This window comes from Eurosta solidaginis, chromosome 3 (assembly GCF_040869045.1).
Source record: "Eurosta solidaginis isolate ZX-2024a chromosome 3, ASM4086904v1, whole genome shotgun sequence".
NCBI lineage: Eukaryota > Metazoa > Arthropoda > Insecta > Diptera > Tephritidae > Eurosta > Eurosta solidaginis.
In genome coordinates, this window is record NC_090321.1 from 102,519,298 (window position 1) to 102,534,526 (window position 15,229).

Genomic DNA, 15,229 nt, shown 5'->3' on the forward strand with positions numbered 1-15,229 from the left:
CCGTACTATAGCGGCACTTGTTTCCGAGGAAACCAAGCCTTTAGGAAAGCAAAATAAAAAAATTCCTTGAGCTTCCATATTTTTCAGGAAAAATTATATAGAGGTATAGTTCCAAGGGGAAAAATGTATGTTGTTAAAAGAGAATTCCAAATCCGCACATTTATTTCTGCACATATTGCATATTACTTGCATATAAATGGCATACAGTGTACTCTCTCCTAACGGACACCTCTCTTAAGCGGACACCACTCATAAACGGACAATTTTTTCAGTACCAAAAAAATCTTTAAGCATTGTTTAAGTTTCTCCCTTTTGAGCGGACAACCATCCCATAACAGGACGTGGACACTTGCTTTTTACCCCAAAGGGCTTTTTAATTTCCCATAACAGCTTCCCAGGACAGCTTACGACACTTTTTTTTTATACTCAGTTGAGCAGAGCTCACAGAGTATATTAACTTTGATTGGATAACGGTTGGTTGTACAGGTATAAAGGAATCGAGATAGGTATCGAAAAAAATTTGATTGAGCCATGTCCGTCCGTCTGTCCGTTAACACGATAACTTGAGTAAATTTTGAGGTATCTTGATGAAATTTGGTATGTAGATTCCTGGGCACACATCTCAGATCGCTATTTAAAATGAGCGATATCGGACTATAACCACGCCCACTTTTTCGATATCGAAAATTTCGAAAAACAGAAAAAAATGCGATAATTCATTGCCAAAGGCGGTTAAAGCAATGAAACTTGGTAGATGGGTTGATGTTATGACGCAGAATATAAAACTAGTAAGATTTTGGACAATGGGCTTGGCACCGCCCACTTTTACAAGAAGGTAATTTAAAAGTTTTGCAAGCTGTAATTTGGCAGTCGTTGAAGATATCATGATGAAATTTGGCAGGAACGTTACTACTATTACTATATATGTGCTAAATAAAAATTAGCAAAATTGGATGAAGAACACGCCGACTTTTTAAAAAAAAATTTTTTTTAATTCAAATTTTAACAAAAAATTTAATATCTTTACTGTATATAAGTAAATTAAGTCAAAATTCAACTCCAGTAATGATATGATGCAACAAAATACAAAAATAAAAGAAAATTTCAAAATGGGCGTGGCTCCGCCCATTTTCATTTAGTTTGTCTAGAATACTTTTAATGCCATAAGCCGAACAAAAATTTACCAATCCTTCTTAAATTTGGTAGGGGCATAGATTCTATGACGTTAACTGTTCTCTGTGAAAATGGGCGAAATCGGTGGAAGCCACGCCCAGTTCAGTTTTTATACACAGTCCACCGTCTGTCCTTCCGCTCGGCCGTTAACACAATAACTTGAGCAAAAACCGATATATCTTTACTAAACTTAGCCCACGTACTTATCTGAACTCACTTTATCTTGGTATAAAAAATGGCCGAAATCCGACCATAACCACGCCCACTTTATCGATATCGAAAATTACGAAAAATTAAAAAAATGCCATAACTCTATACCAAATACGAAAAACTGGATGAAACATTGTAACTGGATTGGTTTATTGACGAAAAATATAACTTTGGAAAAAACTTTGTAAAATGGGTGTGACACCTACCATATTAAGTAGAAGAAAATGAAAAAGTTCTACAAGGCGAAATCAACAGCCCTTGGAATCTTGGCAGGAATACTGTTACTGGTATTGCATATATAAATAAATTAGCAGTACCCGACAGATGATTTTCTGGATCAACTGGTCCACATTTTGGTCGATATCGCGAGAATGCCTTCACATATACATCTAAGGGCCACTCGCTTTTAAAACCCTCATTAATACCTTTAATTTGATATCCATATCGTACAAAGACATTCTAGAGTCACCCCTGGCCCACCCTAATGACGATATCTCGAAAAGGCATCCACCTATAGACCTAATGCCCACACCTTTGGTTTGATACCCATATCGTACAAACATTCTAGAGTCACCCCTGGCCCACCCTAATGGCGATATCTCGAAAAGGCGTCCACCTATAGACCTAATGCCCACTCCTTCTTAAAATGCTCAGTAACACCTTTCGTTTGATACCCATATCGTACAAACATTCTAGAGTCACCCCTGGCCCACCCTAATGGCGATATCTCGAAAAGGCGTCCACCTATAGACCTAATGTCCACTCCCTCTTAAAATGCTCAGTAACACCTTTCGTTTGATACCCATATCGTACAAACATTCTAGAGTCACCCCTGGCCCACCCTAATGGCGATATCTCGAAAAGGCGTCCACCTATAGACCTAATGCCCACTCCCTCTTAAAATGCTCAGTAACACCTTTCGTTTGATACCCATATCGTACAAACATTCTAGAGTCACCCCTGGCCCACCCTAATGGCGATATCTCGAAAAGGCGTCCACCTATAGAACTAAGGATTACTCCCTTTTAAAGTACTCATTACCACCTTTCATTTGATACCCATATCGTACAAACACATTCTAGAGTCACCCTGGCCCACCCTAATGGCGATATCACGAAAAGGCGTCCACCTATAGATCTAGTGCCCACTCCCACTTAAAATGCTCAGTAACACCATTCGTTTGATACCCATATCGTACAAACATTCTAGAGTCACCCCTGGCCCACCCTAATGGCGATATCTCGAAAAGGCGTCCACCTATAGAACTAAGGATTACTCCCTTTTAAAATACTCATTACCACCTTTCATTTGATACCCATATCGTACAAACACATTCTAAAGTCACCCCTGGCCCACCCTAATGGCGATATCTCGAAAAGGCGTCCACCTATAGACCTAGTGCCCACTCCCTCTTAAAATGCTCAGTAACACCATTCGTTTGATACCCATATCGTACAATCATTCTAGAGTCACCCCTGGCCCACCCTAATGGCGATATCTCGAAAAGGCGTCCACCTATAGACCTAATGCCCACTCCCTCTTAAAATGCTCAGTAACACCTTTCGTTTGATACCCATATCGTACAAACACATTCTAGAGTCATCCCTGGCCCACCCTAATGACGATATCTCGAAAAGGCGTCCACCTATAGGCCTCATGCCCACTCCCTCTTAAAATGCTCAGTAACACCTTTCGTTTGATACCCATATCGTACAAACATTCTAGAGTCACCCTTGGTCCACCTTTATGGCGATATCTCGAAAAGACGTCCACCTATGGAACTAAGGATCACTCCTTTTCAAAATACTCATTAACAGCTTTCATTTGATACCCATATCGTACAAACACATTCTAGAGCCACCCCTGGCCCACCCTAATGGCGACATTTCGAAAAGGCGTCCACCTATAGACCTAATGCCCACTCCCTCTTAAAATGCTCAGTAACACTTTTCGTTTGATACCCATATCGTACAAACATTCTAGAGTCACCCCTGGCCCACCCTAATGGCGATATCTCGAAAAGGCGTCCACCTATAGACCTAAGGCCCACTCCCTCTTAAAATGCTCAGTAACACCTTTCATTTGATACCCATATCATACAAACACATTCTAGAGTCACCCCTGGCCCACCCTAATGGCGACATTTCGAAAAGGCGTCCACCTATAGACCTAATGCCCACTCCCTCTTAAAATGCTCAGTAACACTTTTCGTTTGATACCCATATCGTACAAACATTCTAGAGTCACCCCTGGCCCACCCTAATGGCGATATCTCGAAAAGGCGTCCACCTATAGACCTAATGCCCACTCCCTCTTAAAATGCTCAGTAACACCTTTCATTTGATTCCCATATCGTACAAACACATTCTAGAGACACCCCTGGTCCACCTTTATGGCGATATCTCGAAACGGCGTCCACCTATGGAACTAAGGATCACTCCTTTTCAAAATACTCATTAACAGCTTTCATTTGATACCCATATCGTACAAACACATTCTAGAGTCACCCCTGGCCCACCCTAATGGCGACATTTCGAAAAGGCGTCCACCTATAGACCTAATGCCCACTCCCTCTTAAAATGCTCAGTAACACTTTTCGTTTGATACCCATATCGTACAAACATTCTAGAGTCACCCCTGGCCCACCCTAATGGCGATATCTCGAAAAGGCGTCCACCTATAGACCTAAGGCCCACTCCCTCTTAAAATGCTCAGTAACACCTTTCATTTGATACCCATATCATACAAACACATTCTAGAGTCACCCCTGGCCCACCCTAATGGCGACATTTCGAAAAGGCGTCCACCTATAGACCTAATGCCCACTCCCTCTTAAAATGCTCAGTAACACTTTTCGTTTGATACCCATATCGTACAAACATTCTAGAGTCACCCCTGGCCCACCCTAATGGCGACATTTCGAAAAGGCGTCCACCTATAGACCTAATGCCCACTCCCTCTTAAAATGCTCAGTAACACTTTTCGTTTGATACCCATATCGTACAAACATTCTAGAGTCACCCCTGGCCCACCCTAATGGCGACATTTCGAAAAGGCGTCCACCTATAGACCTAATGCCCACTCCCTCTTAAAATGCTCAGTAACACTTTTCGTTTGATACCCATATCGTACAAACATTCTAGAGTCACCCCTGGCCCACCCTAATGGCGACATTTCGAAAAGGCGTCCACCTATAGACCTAATGCCCACTCCCTCTTAAAATGCTCAGTAACACTTTTCGTTTGATACCCATATCGTACAAACATTCTAGAGTCACCCCTGGCCCACCCTAATGGCGATATCTCGAAAAGGCGTTCACCTATAGAACTAAAGCCCATTCCCTTTTAAAATACTCATTACCACCTTTCATTTGATACCCATATCGTACAAATACATTCTAGAGTCACCCCTGGTCCACCTTAATAGCGATATCTCGAAAAGGCGTCCACCGATAGACCTAAGGCCCACTCCCTCTTAAAATGCTCAGTACACCTTTCATTTGATACCCATATCGTACAAACAAATTCTAGAGTCAGCCCTGGTCCACCTTTATGGCGATATCCCTAAATAGCGTCCATCCATAGAACTATGGCCTACTCTCTCTTAAAATACTCTTTAATACCTTCCATTTGATACACATGTCATACAACCACATTCCAGGGTTACCCTAGGTTCATTTTCCTACATGGTGATTTTCCTTATTTTGTCTCCATAGCTCTCAACTGAGTATGTAATGTTCGGTTACACCCGAACTTAGCCTTTACTCATTATCATATTCGTACAGCTGTTGCTTATTCCCTAATACGGGCATGGATGTAGAGGAATCCCCTAAATACGAAGAACCTGTGTTCAATACAGTAAAAAAACAAAAAAATGTATGTACCATCTTCTTGTGTGTGTACGTACGTGAATCGCAATGCCTAAAGTAGTGTTAAGTATTAAATACATAGTTAATGTCATTGGCAAAGAAATGTAAGATCAGCAAAACGCAAGCTGCCAGCATTATCAAAAACAAAGTTCAAATTTTAAGTTTGTGGGACACTGATGTCAACCCGGAGATAAAAAGGAGTCTGCTGAAGCCCAAAGGCCTTAATATTGATAAATTGTGCTACGAATGGTTTGTGAAGGCGCGAAATAAGAGCACTCATCTGTCAGGCACACTTATAAGGAGCAAAGCTAAAGAAATTGCATTGAGACTCAATTACGACGATTTTAGTGCATCATCCGGCTGGCTGGAAAGGTTCAAAAAACGACACAACATAACTTTCCGTACAATTATTTTGAATATTTTGTACACAAAACTTTATTCTTTAATTTATGAACAAAGCTTTATGAACCTCCTAACTCAGTCTTATTTGCATGTATTAATATTCCTGTTTTGGAAATAAAACTGTTTAAACATTCATCAATAATACTTTTCTCATAAGCGGACACCTCTCATAAGCGGACACCTCTCATAAGCGGACAAATTTGGCAGTTTCTTAGGTGCCCGTTTAAGAGAGAGTACACTGATTTGCTTATATCTTGCTTAAATTAATACAAGTTTCCGAAATAAATTTTTTTTATATAAAGAAGCATTATATGAACTACACGGTGCTACAAGAAAAAAATTTAAAACACTTTTCAAGTCACCTAGTGTACGTTGTAGGCATTGACGAGTATATCATGATAATGTGTTTCAAAATTCTCTAACACCTCCAAATTTTCAAGATATTGTTTAAAAACCGTTGTTCGTTTACTGCGCGGACTCTAAAAATAATAACGTCGTCATGTTTTAACGACGCTCTACGGTTTTGGAAAGAAGAAGATTCAAGCTTTAAGTTGATATATATATGTTTATACTTTATACCAAAAATTGGGACATTTTCCAAAAGTTATCTAAGATTTAGCATTTTTTCCCCCGTTTTCACAGTTTGCCGTCTTTTTTATGTAACGTATCATAAAAAAAAGGACGTGTGGCACTCGGGGACTGCCGCGGTAAAGCTATTGTATATTATCAACTTATGCAATTATAATATTTATGCAACATTTTGTTTTCTTTGATATTAATTCAAGTTTTGTCTTTGATATTAATTCAAGTTAACCTTTTTAAGCGATAAGAAAACAAATTTTTTACTTTTATTGAATAAATGAGAAGTTAATATTTAACTTTAACTTTATTTTTAACTTTAACTTTAACTTTCACTTTAACTTTAACATTCACTTTAACTTTAACTTTATTTTTAATTTTAACTTTAACATTCACTTTAACTTTAACTTTAAATTTAACCTTAACTTTAACTTCAACTTTCACTTTGATTTTAACTTTAACTTTAACTGTATTTTTAACTTTAACTTTCGCTTTAACTTTATCATTCACTGTAACTTTAACTTTAACTTTATGATCCGGGGTGGGCGTGAGCTTAGCACCTGCTAACAAGCCAACCTAATATAAACGCACGCAAGTCATTTTCTGTCAAAAATGTCTCATGCACATACAACTTGTATGAGAGCAACTCAAATTGAATTTGCTGCGTGAAAACCTAACTCGATTTCCAATTTTTGTTCTGCGCGATATTTAGATTTGACGTTTGCACACATGCTTTACATTGTCGCAACGCATGCTTATTTGGGTTAGGGCAAAAAACGCCGGTTGTTTGCGTGCGCTAAAAAAACGTAGTGCGGTTTTATTAGGTTGGCTTGTAAGCGACCATATATGTATACCATAAACGATATCACAATCTTCGTAAAAATCAACGACAGCCCTTTTAATTTGATTTCGATGGTCGTACGGTGAGGAAGTGTCGCACGCGCGCTTAAAACAGAGTACCAAAGAGTGCGTGTGACACGTGTTCACCGTTCAAGCATTGAAATCAAAGTAAATAAATAATTGATTTTGCTTTCGTGCTCGCTACGCGTTCGTGTTTATTAACACATTCTCAATTTGGTAACCGTGTAAATGTAGTGGCGCCCGCCGCTGTTTCTGATAGAGATCCAATTTTATGTATTTGGCCTGTTGCTAACACCGAACCTTTACGAACCTTTTTGAGCCTTTTCCGATCTTTTTTGACAAATATCCGTTACGGCTTTTTTTAGTCGCCAAGCCCGCGATAAAATCTATGCAATAGCTTAAAAACTATTTACATTCATCTCAAAGAACTATTTATCCCGAGTAAGAAAAGTCATGGTTTGTCAAAATCGGTTGATAAATGTTTAAGTTACGACGAACAAGAAAATTAATAAAAAATTCTATCAATGGTCTGTACTCTGTTAGTTGCTGTGAATCACATGTATAAATTGAAAATATTTTCATACCTTCCTTGATTTTTGCGTAACTTAGTTTTGGAAAAACGGCTTTCAAGTGCAAAAAAGCCTCTCTGTTTTTGTCAAGTCGTTTGACAAACTGCTTCATGTAGCCCAACTTGCGGTGTAGCGGTGGCAAATAACTTTATCGTCCTGAACGAGTGGAATTTTAACGACGTTTTTTTTTCCTATTTCGAGTGTTTTCCTACACGGCCATTCACTGATTTTGAAATTATTTTTTCCTCGACTGTCCCATTCACACAGATAACAAAGAAGAAATATCCTAATTTAAACATGACGATGTTATCATTGTAAGAAGGCGCGCAGTAGACGAAAAATGGTTTTTGGACAATACCATGAAAATTTGGCGGTGTTAGACAATTTTGAAACACATTATCGTGATGTACTCGTCAAGACCTACAACGTACACCATGTCACTTGAAAAGTGCGAAATCACTGTAGCACTGTGATATCATTCGAGTTGGCTCAATTATTACTTATCAGTTTGCCATTCAGCAAAGCTCAGAAATTGGGTTGAAATTGTTAAAAGACCCAAAATAAATTCTGGGCGCCGATACTGTATCTTGTCATGTTGGATATAAAAAGATATTTTAAGGCTATATTTAAGGTGTTTGGATATTGCTATGGATACAGGTGGACACTATATTGCAAATTTAATAGTTGGTAAGTTATGTGAAGCGTAAGAAACACCAACTTCCAACTTGTTCGCTTGCAAGCAGTTACGAAAAAACAATGCGGAAAATATTGCTAGATTCGTCTACCATGCCTTAAGGATTTTGTTGTTACACGGTGACAATGATGAGAAAGTCTTATTGCTGGTTACAGACGCCACCGCATACATGTTAAATGCTGGTGAAGTGTTGAAAAGTTTTTATCCAAATCTTATCCATTTAACGTGCCTTGCACATGGTATAAATCGTATCGGCGAGGAATTTCGGCAATATTTTCCAAATGTGAATAAATTGATTTCTTTGGGAAATTCTTCACAATACTCCACTACCACCACAACCACTATTAACGCGATGGGGTACATGTTTGGAACAGGGATGCACCTTAACGTTAAGCTAATCGTTTATCAAAAAATTTCCACCGTTTCCGTTGAAACACTTCGAAATATTATCGATAAAGAAATTATCAAGATAAATTGTATCTCGTTTTTAACCGAAACGAAAAGCTTTCGTTAACGTTAAAAACGTTAACGAAAACGTGATACTTTATGTTTGAATTGTGCTGGCAATGCTATAGCCATGGTGAAGCCGTAAGGTGGCAACAACGAGCGCACATACACACACAAACTCTATGTAATTTGTTTGTGTAATTCGTTGGTGGTAATGTCAAAAATACTCTGAGAAATGTTCGTACTGTCAAAATTCATGAGAAAAGTTGCAATCAGCTTGGCTAATGCTTTCACCTTTAATGACTCCGCCATCAATCAGCTTTGCCAGCATAGTTTGAAATTAATAATCAACATAAACGATTTGATTTCGTTTTGATATGGCAGAAAACGAAACGAAATCATTTCGTTAATTTGACGATCTTAACGTTAATAAACGAAACGAAGTCATTTCGTTTCGTTTATTAACGTTGATTATCGTAACGAAATGATATCGTTTCGTTGGTTAAGCATGCCTGGTTTGGAAACAAACTTGGAAAAAATTAAGGAGGTTTGTTCTGAAGAACTAAACTTTGAAATTTTATACCTAGCAGTGTGAAGTTTACACGGTATTATATTATATTTTGGTATTACAGCCAAAAAGCAAAAATATTGAAAACTACACTAATTTTTACAAAACGTGTAAAAAAGTAATATTACATTATATAAAATGCTAATACATACTGCTCGGTATCTTATGTTCGGTTCACCAGAACCTACGCTACCTCACTTGTTTCTAATTCAAATTTTATGTCAAGGTTGTCATGCAGTAAAACGCAGGCGAGAGTACTTTTATTGCTTCACCGCAGGATATATTGCAAAGTGAAAGGATAATGGGTGATTTAGTTTATATTAAAACAAATTTTGGAAGTTTACCAAATGTCATAAACAAGTTAGATTCTCGGGGAGTCCCTCTGACAGATTCAATGGCTATTATAAAAATTTTCGAAGGACTTCACGCAACGCCTGGGCCATGTGGGCAAATAGTGTCGGCAAAAATTAATGCTGTTTAAAAAGGAAACCAGGTTTCGGAGACATGTCAAAATTAGCAGAAATACTTTCGGGTGGCAATAACACATTGCAAACCGATATTCAAATTCCCGGCCACTTTTCGAGCAAATATGCTCCGGATACATCTTGTAATGTTGAGCGTTCTTTTTCGTCACAATTTGGCAAATTTGGAAAAAAATAATTGTAGGCTATTGTGGTCTTAACTATAACTAAAATTACATATTTTGTGTAATAAAATCTTAAATATCATAGACTGATTAAATACATTTTATTCGCAGATTATTATTAATTAGCCTTTACCCCCGGCCCTGTCTGCAAGGAGAAATAGTCCCGGAAACCATCCAGAAATGGTCCCGGAAAGGTACCCATATGATCCCGAAATGACCCTGACGGGATTCCAGACGGATCCCGAAAACCATCCAAAAATGATACCGGAAGGGCCACCAAATGACCACGAAATAATCCCGAGATGACGCCGGCGGGATTATATATGTGGCAAATTTCATCCAAATCGGTCCAGTCGTTCTTAGGTTATAGAGTCACAAAGACAAACGTCTGGACCTCCAAACGACTGGACTTCCAAACATCCAAATTTTCAAATTTATTAATATTTATAAGATTAAATAATGTTTTTTTTTTTTATTTTGCATAAAACTTGCATATAAATTGCATATATGTTGCATATTCTTTACATATTAGGTATATTGCATAAACATCCGCAGTCTACTCTACCTCTACTGAGAGAGATGTCAAATTATATTCTGCAGTTCCGTCTACCACGAGGCACAATTTTTCTCAGAAAAACGGGTATGCCATTTTATAGAAAAAGAAATTGGATAGAAACCCCAATTTTTTTTTATGTTGACATGTTATCTTTGAAATTTTGTCCCCTCCTTGGCCTGGTTTAGCATAGGACAGAATATCTCGCTTTTAATATTTTGAAACATAGTTTTTAAACTATCGATTGTGAACGATTTTTAATTTTACCTAATTTTTTCAGCGTTATTTAAGCTTTGGTTTAAATTTAAAAAGCACTAAATTAAATTAAGTTGAACTGGAGAACCCAGCCCTATTTTCGTAAACAAACATGCAAGCTAAGTACCAAAGAATATGTACATAAAAGCATATATATACGTGAATTTACCATCGTTGTCATTATCATGTACTGAGCTGCTCGAACTTATAGACGAAACACTTCCACCGACTGGGTTTTTTTCTACAAATAAAAAATTTTAATTTGTTAACTTTTGACTGCTACTTTTTTTACATCTTTAAATTTTTAAATCTTATAAATATATATACATGGATACGTATACATATACATACATATTCACATGTACATAGTGGAAACAAATTTGTCTTTTCGGATTTTCCAGTTGCTTATTCATTTTCAATGCCAGTATATTTTAAATACAGTGGAGTGCAAAACAAAAGCAACAAATTCATTGCGAATATATACATAAATGGCTTGTGTTTTGTGCTAATAAATTAAAAAAGATGGTTCCCTAAAAATATGATGTAGTCATTGACAGGTCAATTATTTATAAAACATTTACTAACCAAAAGCAGTTAAAAGTAAGCACAACAACAAATATAAAGAAGATAGACAATTTCTAAGTAATTCCAAAAGAAAAATAAATGTCTTTTTAAACGAAGTGATAATCTTGTTGAAATTTGATATTCTAATTTTAACATAAGCACTGTAAAAATTTTTATAACGAACATTGCCCTGCTTAGGTAAGGTTATATCGAAAGCCTATTTATTGCACTCCACCTTTATATTTTTGTTTTTACTGTGGTTATGTTAAAATTTTCCCTCAATAGGGTAGCCACTTGTCGTTGACGTGTGACCGCTTAGCCGAACTCCATAGCGCCCGAATATTAGACTGAGTGGTTTAGGACTGGTTTAAGAGGGCGGCGGTATGTCGGTGACCAAGAGCTGCCAATCCCCTAATCCAGCAAGTTATGCGGACCGTGCCTATTGGACGATGTGCAGTCAGGGAATATATTCGAGTTTATTCCAACGGAACCTTCCCGGACGGGTTTTCCCCATATTTAATACTGGACCGCTGAGCCCGCCTTATTGGGCAGGTGGTCATACGACGAAGATTAACTACTCAATATCTTATTTCAAAAAGGAGGATGAGAAAGGGAGGTCTGATTCGCAAGCCAAGGTAAACGAAAACGCATTAAGCGATGCGTCGGAATCGTGTAGCGAGAATGGTGGAGAGTCAATGGGCTCCTTATAAGAAAAGCATACCAATGCAGCAGAGAAGTAGAGTGGATAAGGGTACGTAGCAGCGGAAGTAAGAGAGCTCTGTCGCAGAACCGTGCAGCACTAAGAATGGTCCAACGCTTGGAAGCAGTGGTCGACCCAACAAAACTGGAGAGCGAGCGCTTGGAATGCTGGTTCAATGTTGTGAAGATCGGGGATTTGTGGTGGCTGGAGGAAGTGGTTCCAAACCTCCATATGCAGGGCCCGAAGAAGCATCGGAAAGTACTTAGTGAGTCTCGTCCTACGGAGGAGGGACAGCCCTATATCCTCCAAATAGACAAGCAGGACATATTATAGACGCAGCTTGCCAAAATGTCCTGGGGTACTGGACAAATTTATATGCGACTCAGGAAAAGAATTTCCGAGGATAACAATCCTAACACACTAGAAGTGGGCGAAGTCGAAATGGACCTCGAAAGCAATAGTGCAAACGGGAAGATGGAGGCCGCGGAAGTCACTCCGAAGGTGTTAGAGGAGGAAAAACAGCCAAATGGTGCTGCGAGTCGCACAGAGGAACACCCAGCAAAGCATTTACACCTAGGACCGCGAAACCCGTAGACCAAAAAGGCCAGAGTAGACGTCAGGACGAAGGTGTTGGAGGGCGACAAACAGCCCAATGGTGCTGCCAGTCCTACAGATAAAACTCCAACACAGTTAAGTGGTGCCGAGCGAACTCCTACTAACCCTTGAGGAGGGTTCGATTGAGGTGGTGCTGATCTAAAAGCCATGGCTCTCATCGGGAAAAAAGGTTTCTGGGGTCAGAACGCGCTGTTCCGGCATTTACTACGCAAAAACGGAAGCAGAGGTGAGAGCTGTAGTCATGGTAAGGAAACAGCTGCATTCACATATGCTGGCATTTACAACGGCATTCTGCAACATGGCCCATACTTCGGAGGCACCCCGATATAGTACAAGACGCTAGTACAGGAGGAAGGGCCGTTGGTCATAGGCGCGGATACAAATAAGCACAATAATGCGTGGGTATGAGGAGCTATGAATAAGACAGCCAATCTCTAAATTGTTACATCCTGCAAACCATCATCCTGGCCCAATATCCAGCAATGTTATTAATATTACATTCAGCTCTGAACGTGGTATATAAAGGTATGATTGGAAGGTTGTTGTTAGACCATCCTTCTCCGCCCATGCGTATATCAGTTTCGGCATCCCCTTTAAGTAGGTAGAGGAGAGAGTAACCTTTAGAAACCCAAAGAAGTTGCCAATGTGGAGGAACTGGGAGAGTCCATCGACTTCCAAACAAAAACGCTTATGACTGCGTATAACACAGCTTGCCCTCTAAGAAGATTCATAAGAGCAGCACAGCCGCCATGGTGGTGAAATGAGCTGAGTCTGCTAAGAAGATAGGTAAAAGAATGTTTAAGCTGGCAAAGGCCACGGAAAGCGAAGAGTGTCGGGACAAATATAGGGATCTGTTGAGGATCTACAAGCGTGAAATTTCTAGGGCGAAGAGAGTCGCATGGAAAAGTTTCTGTGCTGGCATCGAGTGCTTCAGCGAAACAGCGCGGTTGAGGAAAGTTCTAGCAAGTGGAAACAAAGTCCAGGGTCTAATAAAGAAAAATAACGGGGAATGTAATAGTAAGGCGCCCCTTGAGGTGCTTTTCGACACACATTTCCCATATTGTTGTTGTTTAACAGTGCTTTGCCCCAGTCTATTGGCACGCCCACTCAGAAATTGTCATCAAAGTCCTCTAACTGGAGTCCAAGTAAACTGGCCGTTTCAACAGCGGCGGACTTGGTGTTAGAAGCATAGGTTCCAAATTACAATTGAAAAGATGGTTGGTATCATGTGGGGATACTTCGCAACCAGGACATACATTACATATGTCGGGGTTGATTCTGAACGAGTAACATGTTACAGTATCACGACGGAGTTGGGCCAGGGTGACTAGTGTCTCCTTTGGTAGTGTGCTTTCTGCTTGTGCAAGAGAAGGATATTGTGTATTCATAACAGGGTTCAGCGTACTTGTCCTGGCGTTAACCGATTCGGTGTGGATTTTGCCTAGGGCCTCCTCATGCTTGTCTGTATAAAACGGCTGTGTTGGCAGGTGCCGGATCCCATCATAGTGCTTATGGAGATGTTCCCTTAACCCCCGTGGAGGCGGGGCTAGATCAAGCAGTTGTTTGCTGGAATGTACTGGTTTGTGACAATTTAGCAAAAACTGTTTGTTCAGAATTTCGTTGTGCTATTTTCTGTTCAGATGTAGGTGGTGTTCAGGGGTCATAAGGAGACATCCGGTGGCAGTTCTGATTGAGCCATTTTGACAGGCCTGCAGTCTGCTCTAGTATGGGTTTTTAAGACCAGGCGACCAAACTGGTGACGCATAGGACAGGAGCGGCAATTCGGCTACTTTTTACGTGGTTAGCAATGTTACTTTAGTGCTGGCGGCAAGCGACTTCAGGATTTTGTTGCGGCTTTGTACTTCAGATACAATTTCGGTGGCATGCGCCTTGAAGGTGAGAGTATTATCGAACGTTACCTCTAAGGCCTTTGGGGGACTGGCAGTCGGTAGCGTAACACCATCGACGTGAACGTCCATCATTGGCGTAATCTGTTCCTTCCATGTCGTAAACAGAGTGGCCGTGAATTTTTTCGGTAATAATGCCATGTTGCGTGAAGAAACTAGAAAGAACCGGGAGATATCTGCTAATTTTAGAAATTACTTCATCTATTGAAGGACTAGGTACCGTTGCCGTAATCGTGCAGTCGTCGCCATAGGAAATGATTGTAACTCCTTCTGGTGGGGAAGGGAGCTTTGATATGTAGAAATTAAACAGAAGCGGGGTTAGGACACCACCCTGTGGTACCCCCCGTTTAAGTCTCCTGGGATTTGAGATTTCGTTCCCGAATTGAACCGACACTTGCCATTCAGATAATTTGCGGTCCATCTTTTTGACACGAGTCAAGTTGTGAGTCTTCTATGTCTTGGGGTAGCGTGTCATGGTTGGCTGTGTCAAAAGCTTTTGACAGTCGAGTGCCAGGAGCTATGCATTTTTCGTAAGCCATGTTGGTCGGTGGTTAGGCGATGACTCGCCGTGAAATAACTTCGCTACTATCGAAAAGAGTGATATCGGTCGATAGGACC

At 39.7% G+C, this 15,229-nt stretch overlaps 1 protein-coding gene across 3 annotated transcripts in view; it reads right to left on the reverse strand.

Moving 5' to 3' along the window:
• The window catches only part of Hr51 (Hormone receptor 51), a 433,291-nt gene that overhangs the window by 113,101 nt on the left and 304,961 nt on the right, over nucleotides 1-15,229 (reverse strand). For all 3 annotated transcript variants that reach the window (XM_067772890.1, XM_067772892.1, XM_067772891.1), the window contains exon 7: nucleotides 10,995-11,066. In XM_067772890.1, coding sequence (XP_067628991.1) covers nucleotides 10,995-11,066 — 72 coding nt within the window. The remainder of the gene's footprint in view (nucleotides 1-10,994; nucleotides 11,067-15,229) is intronic.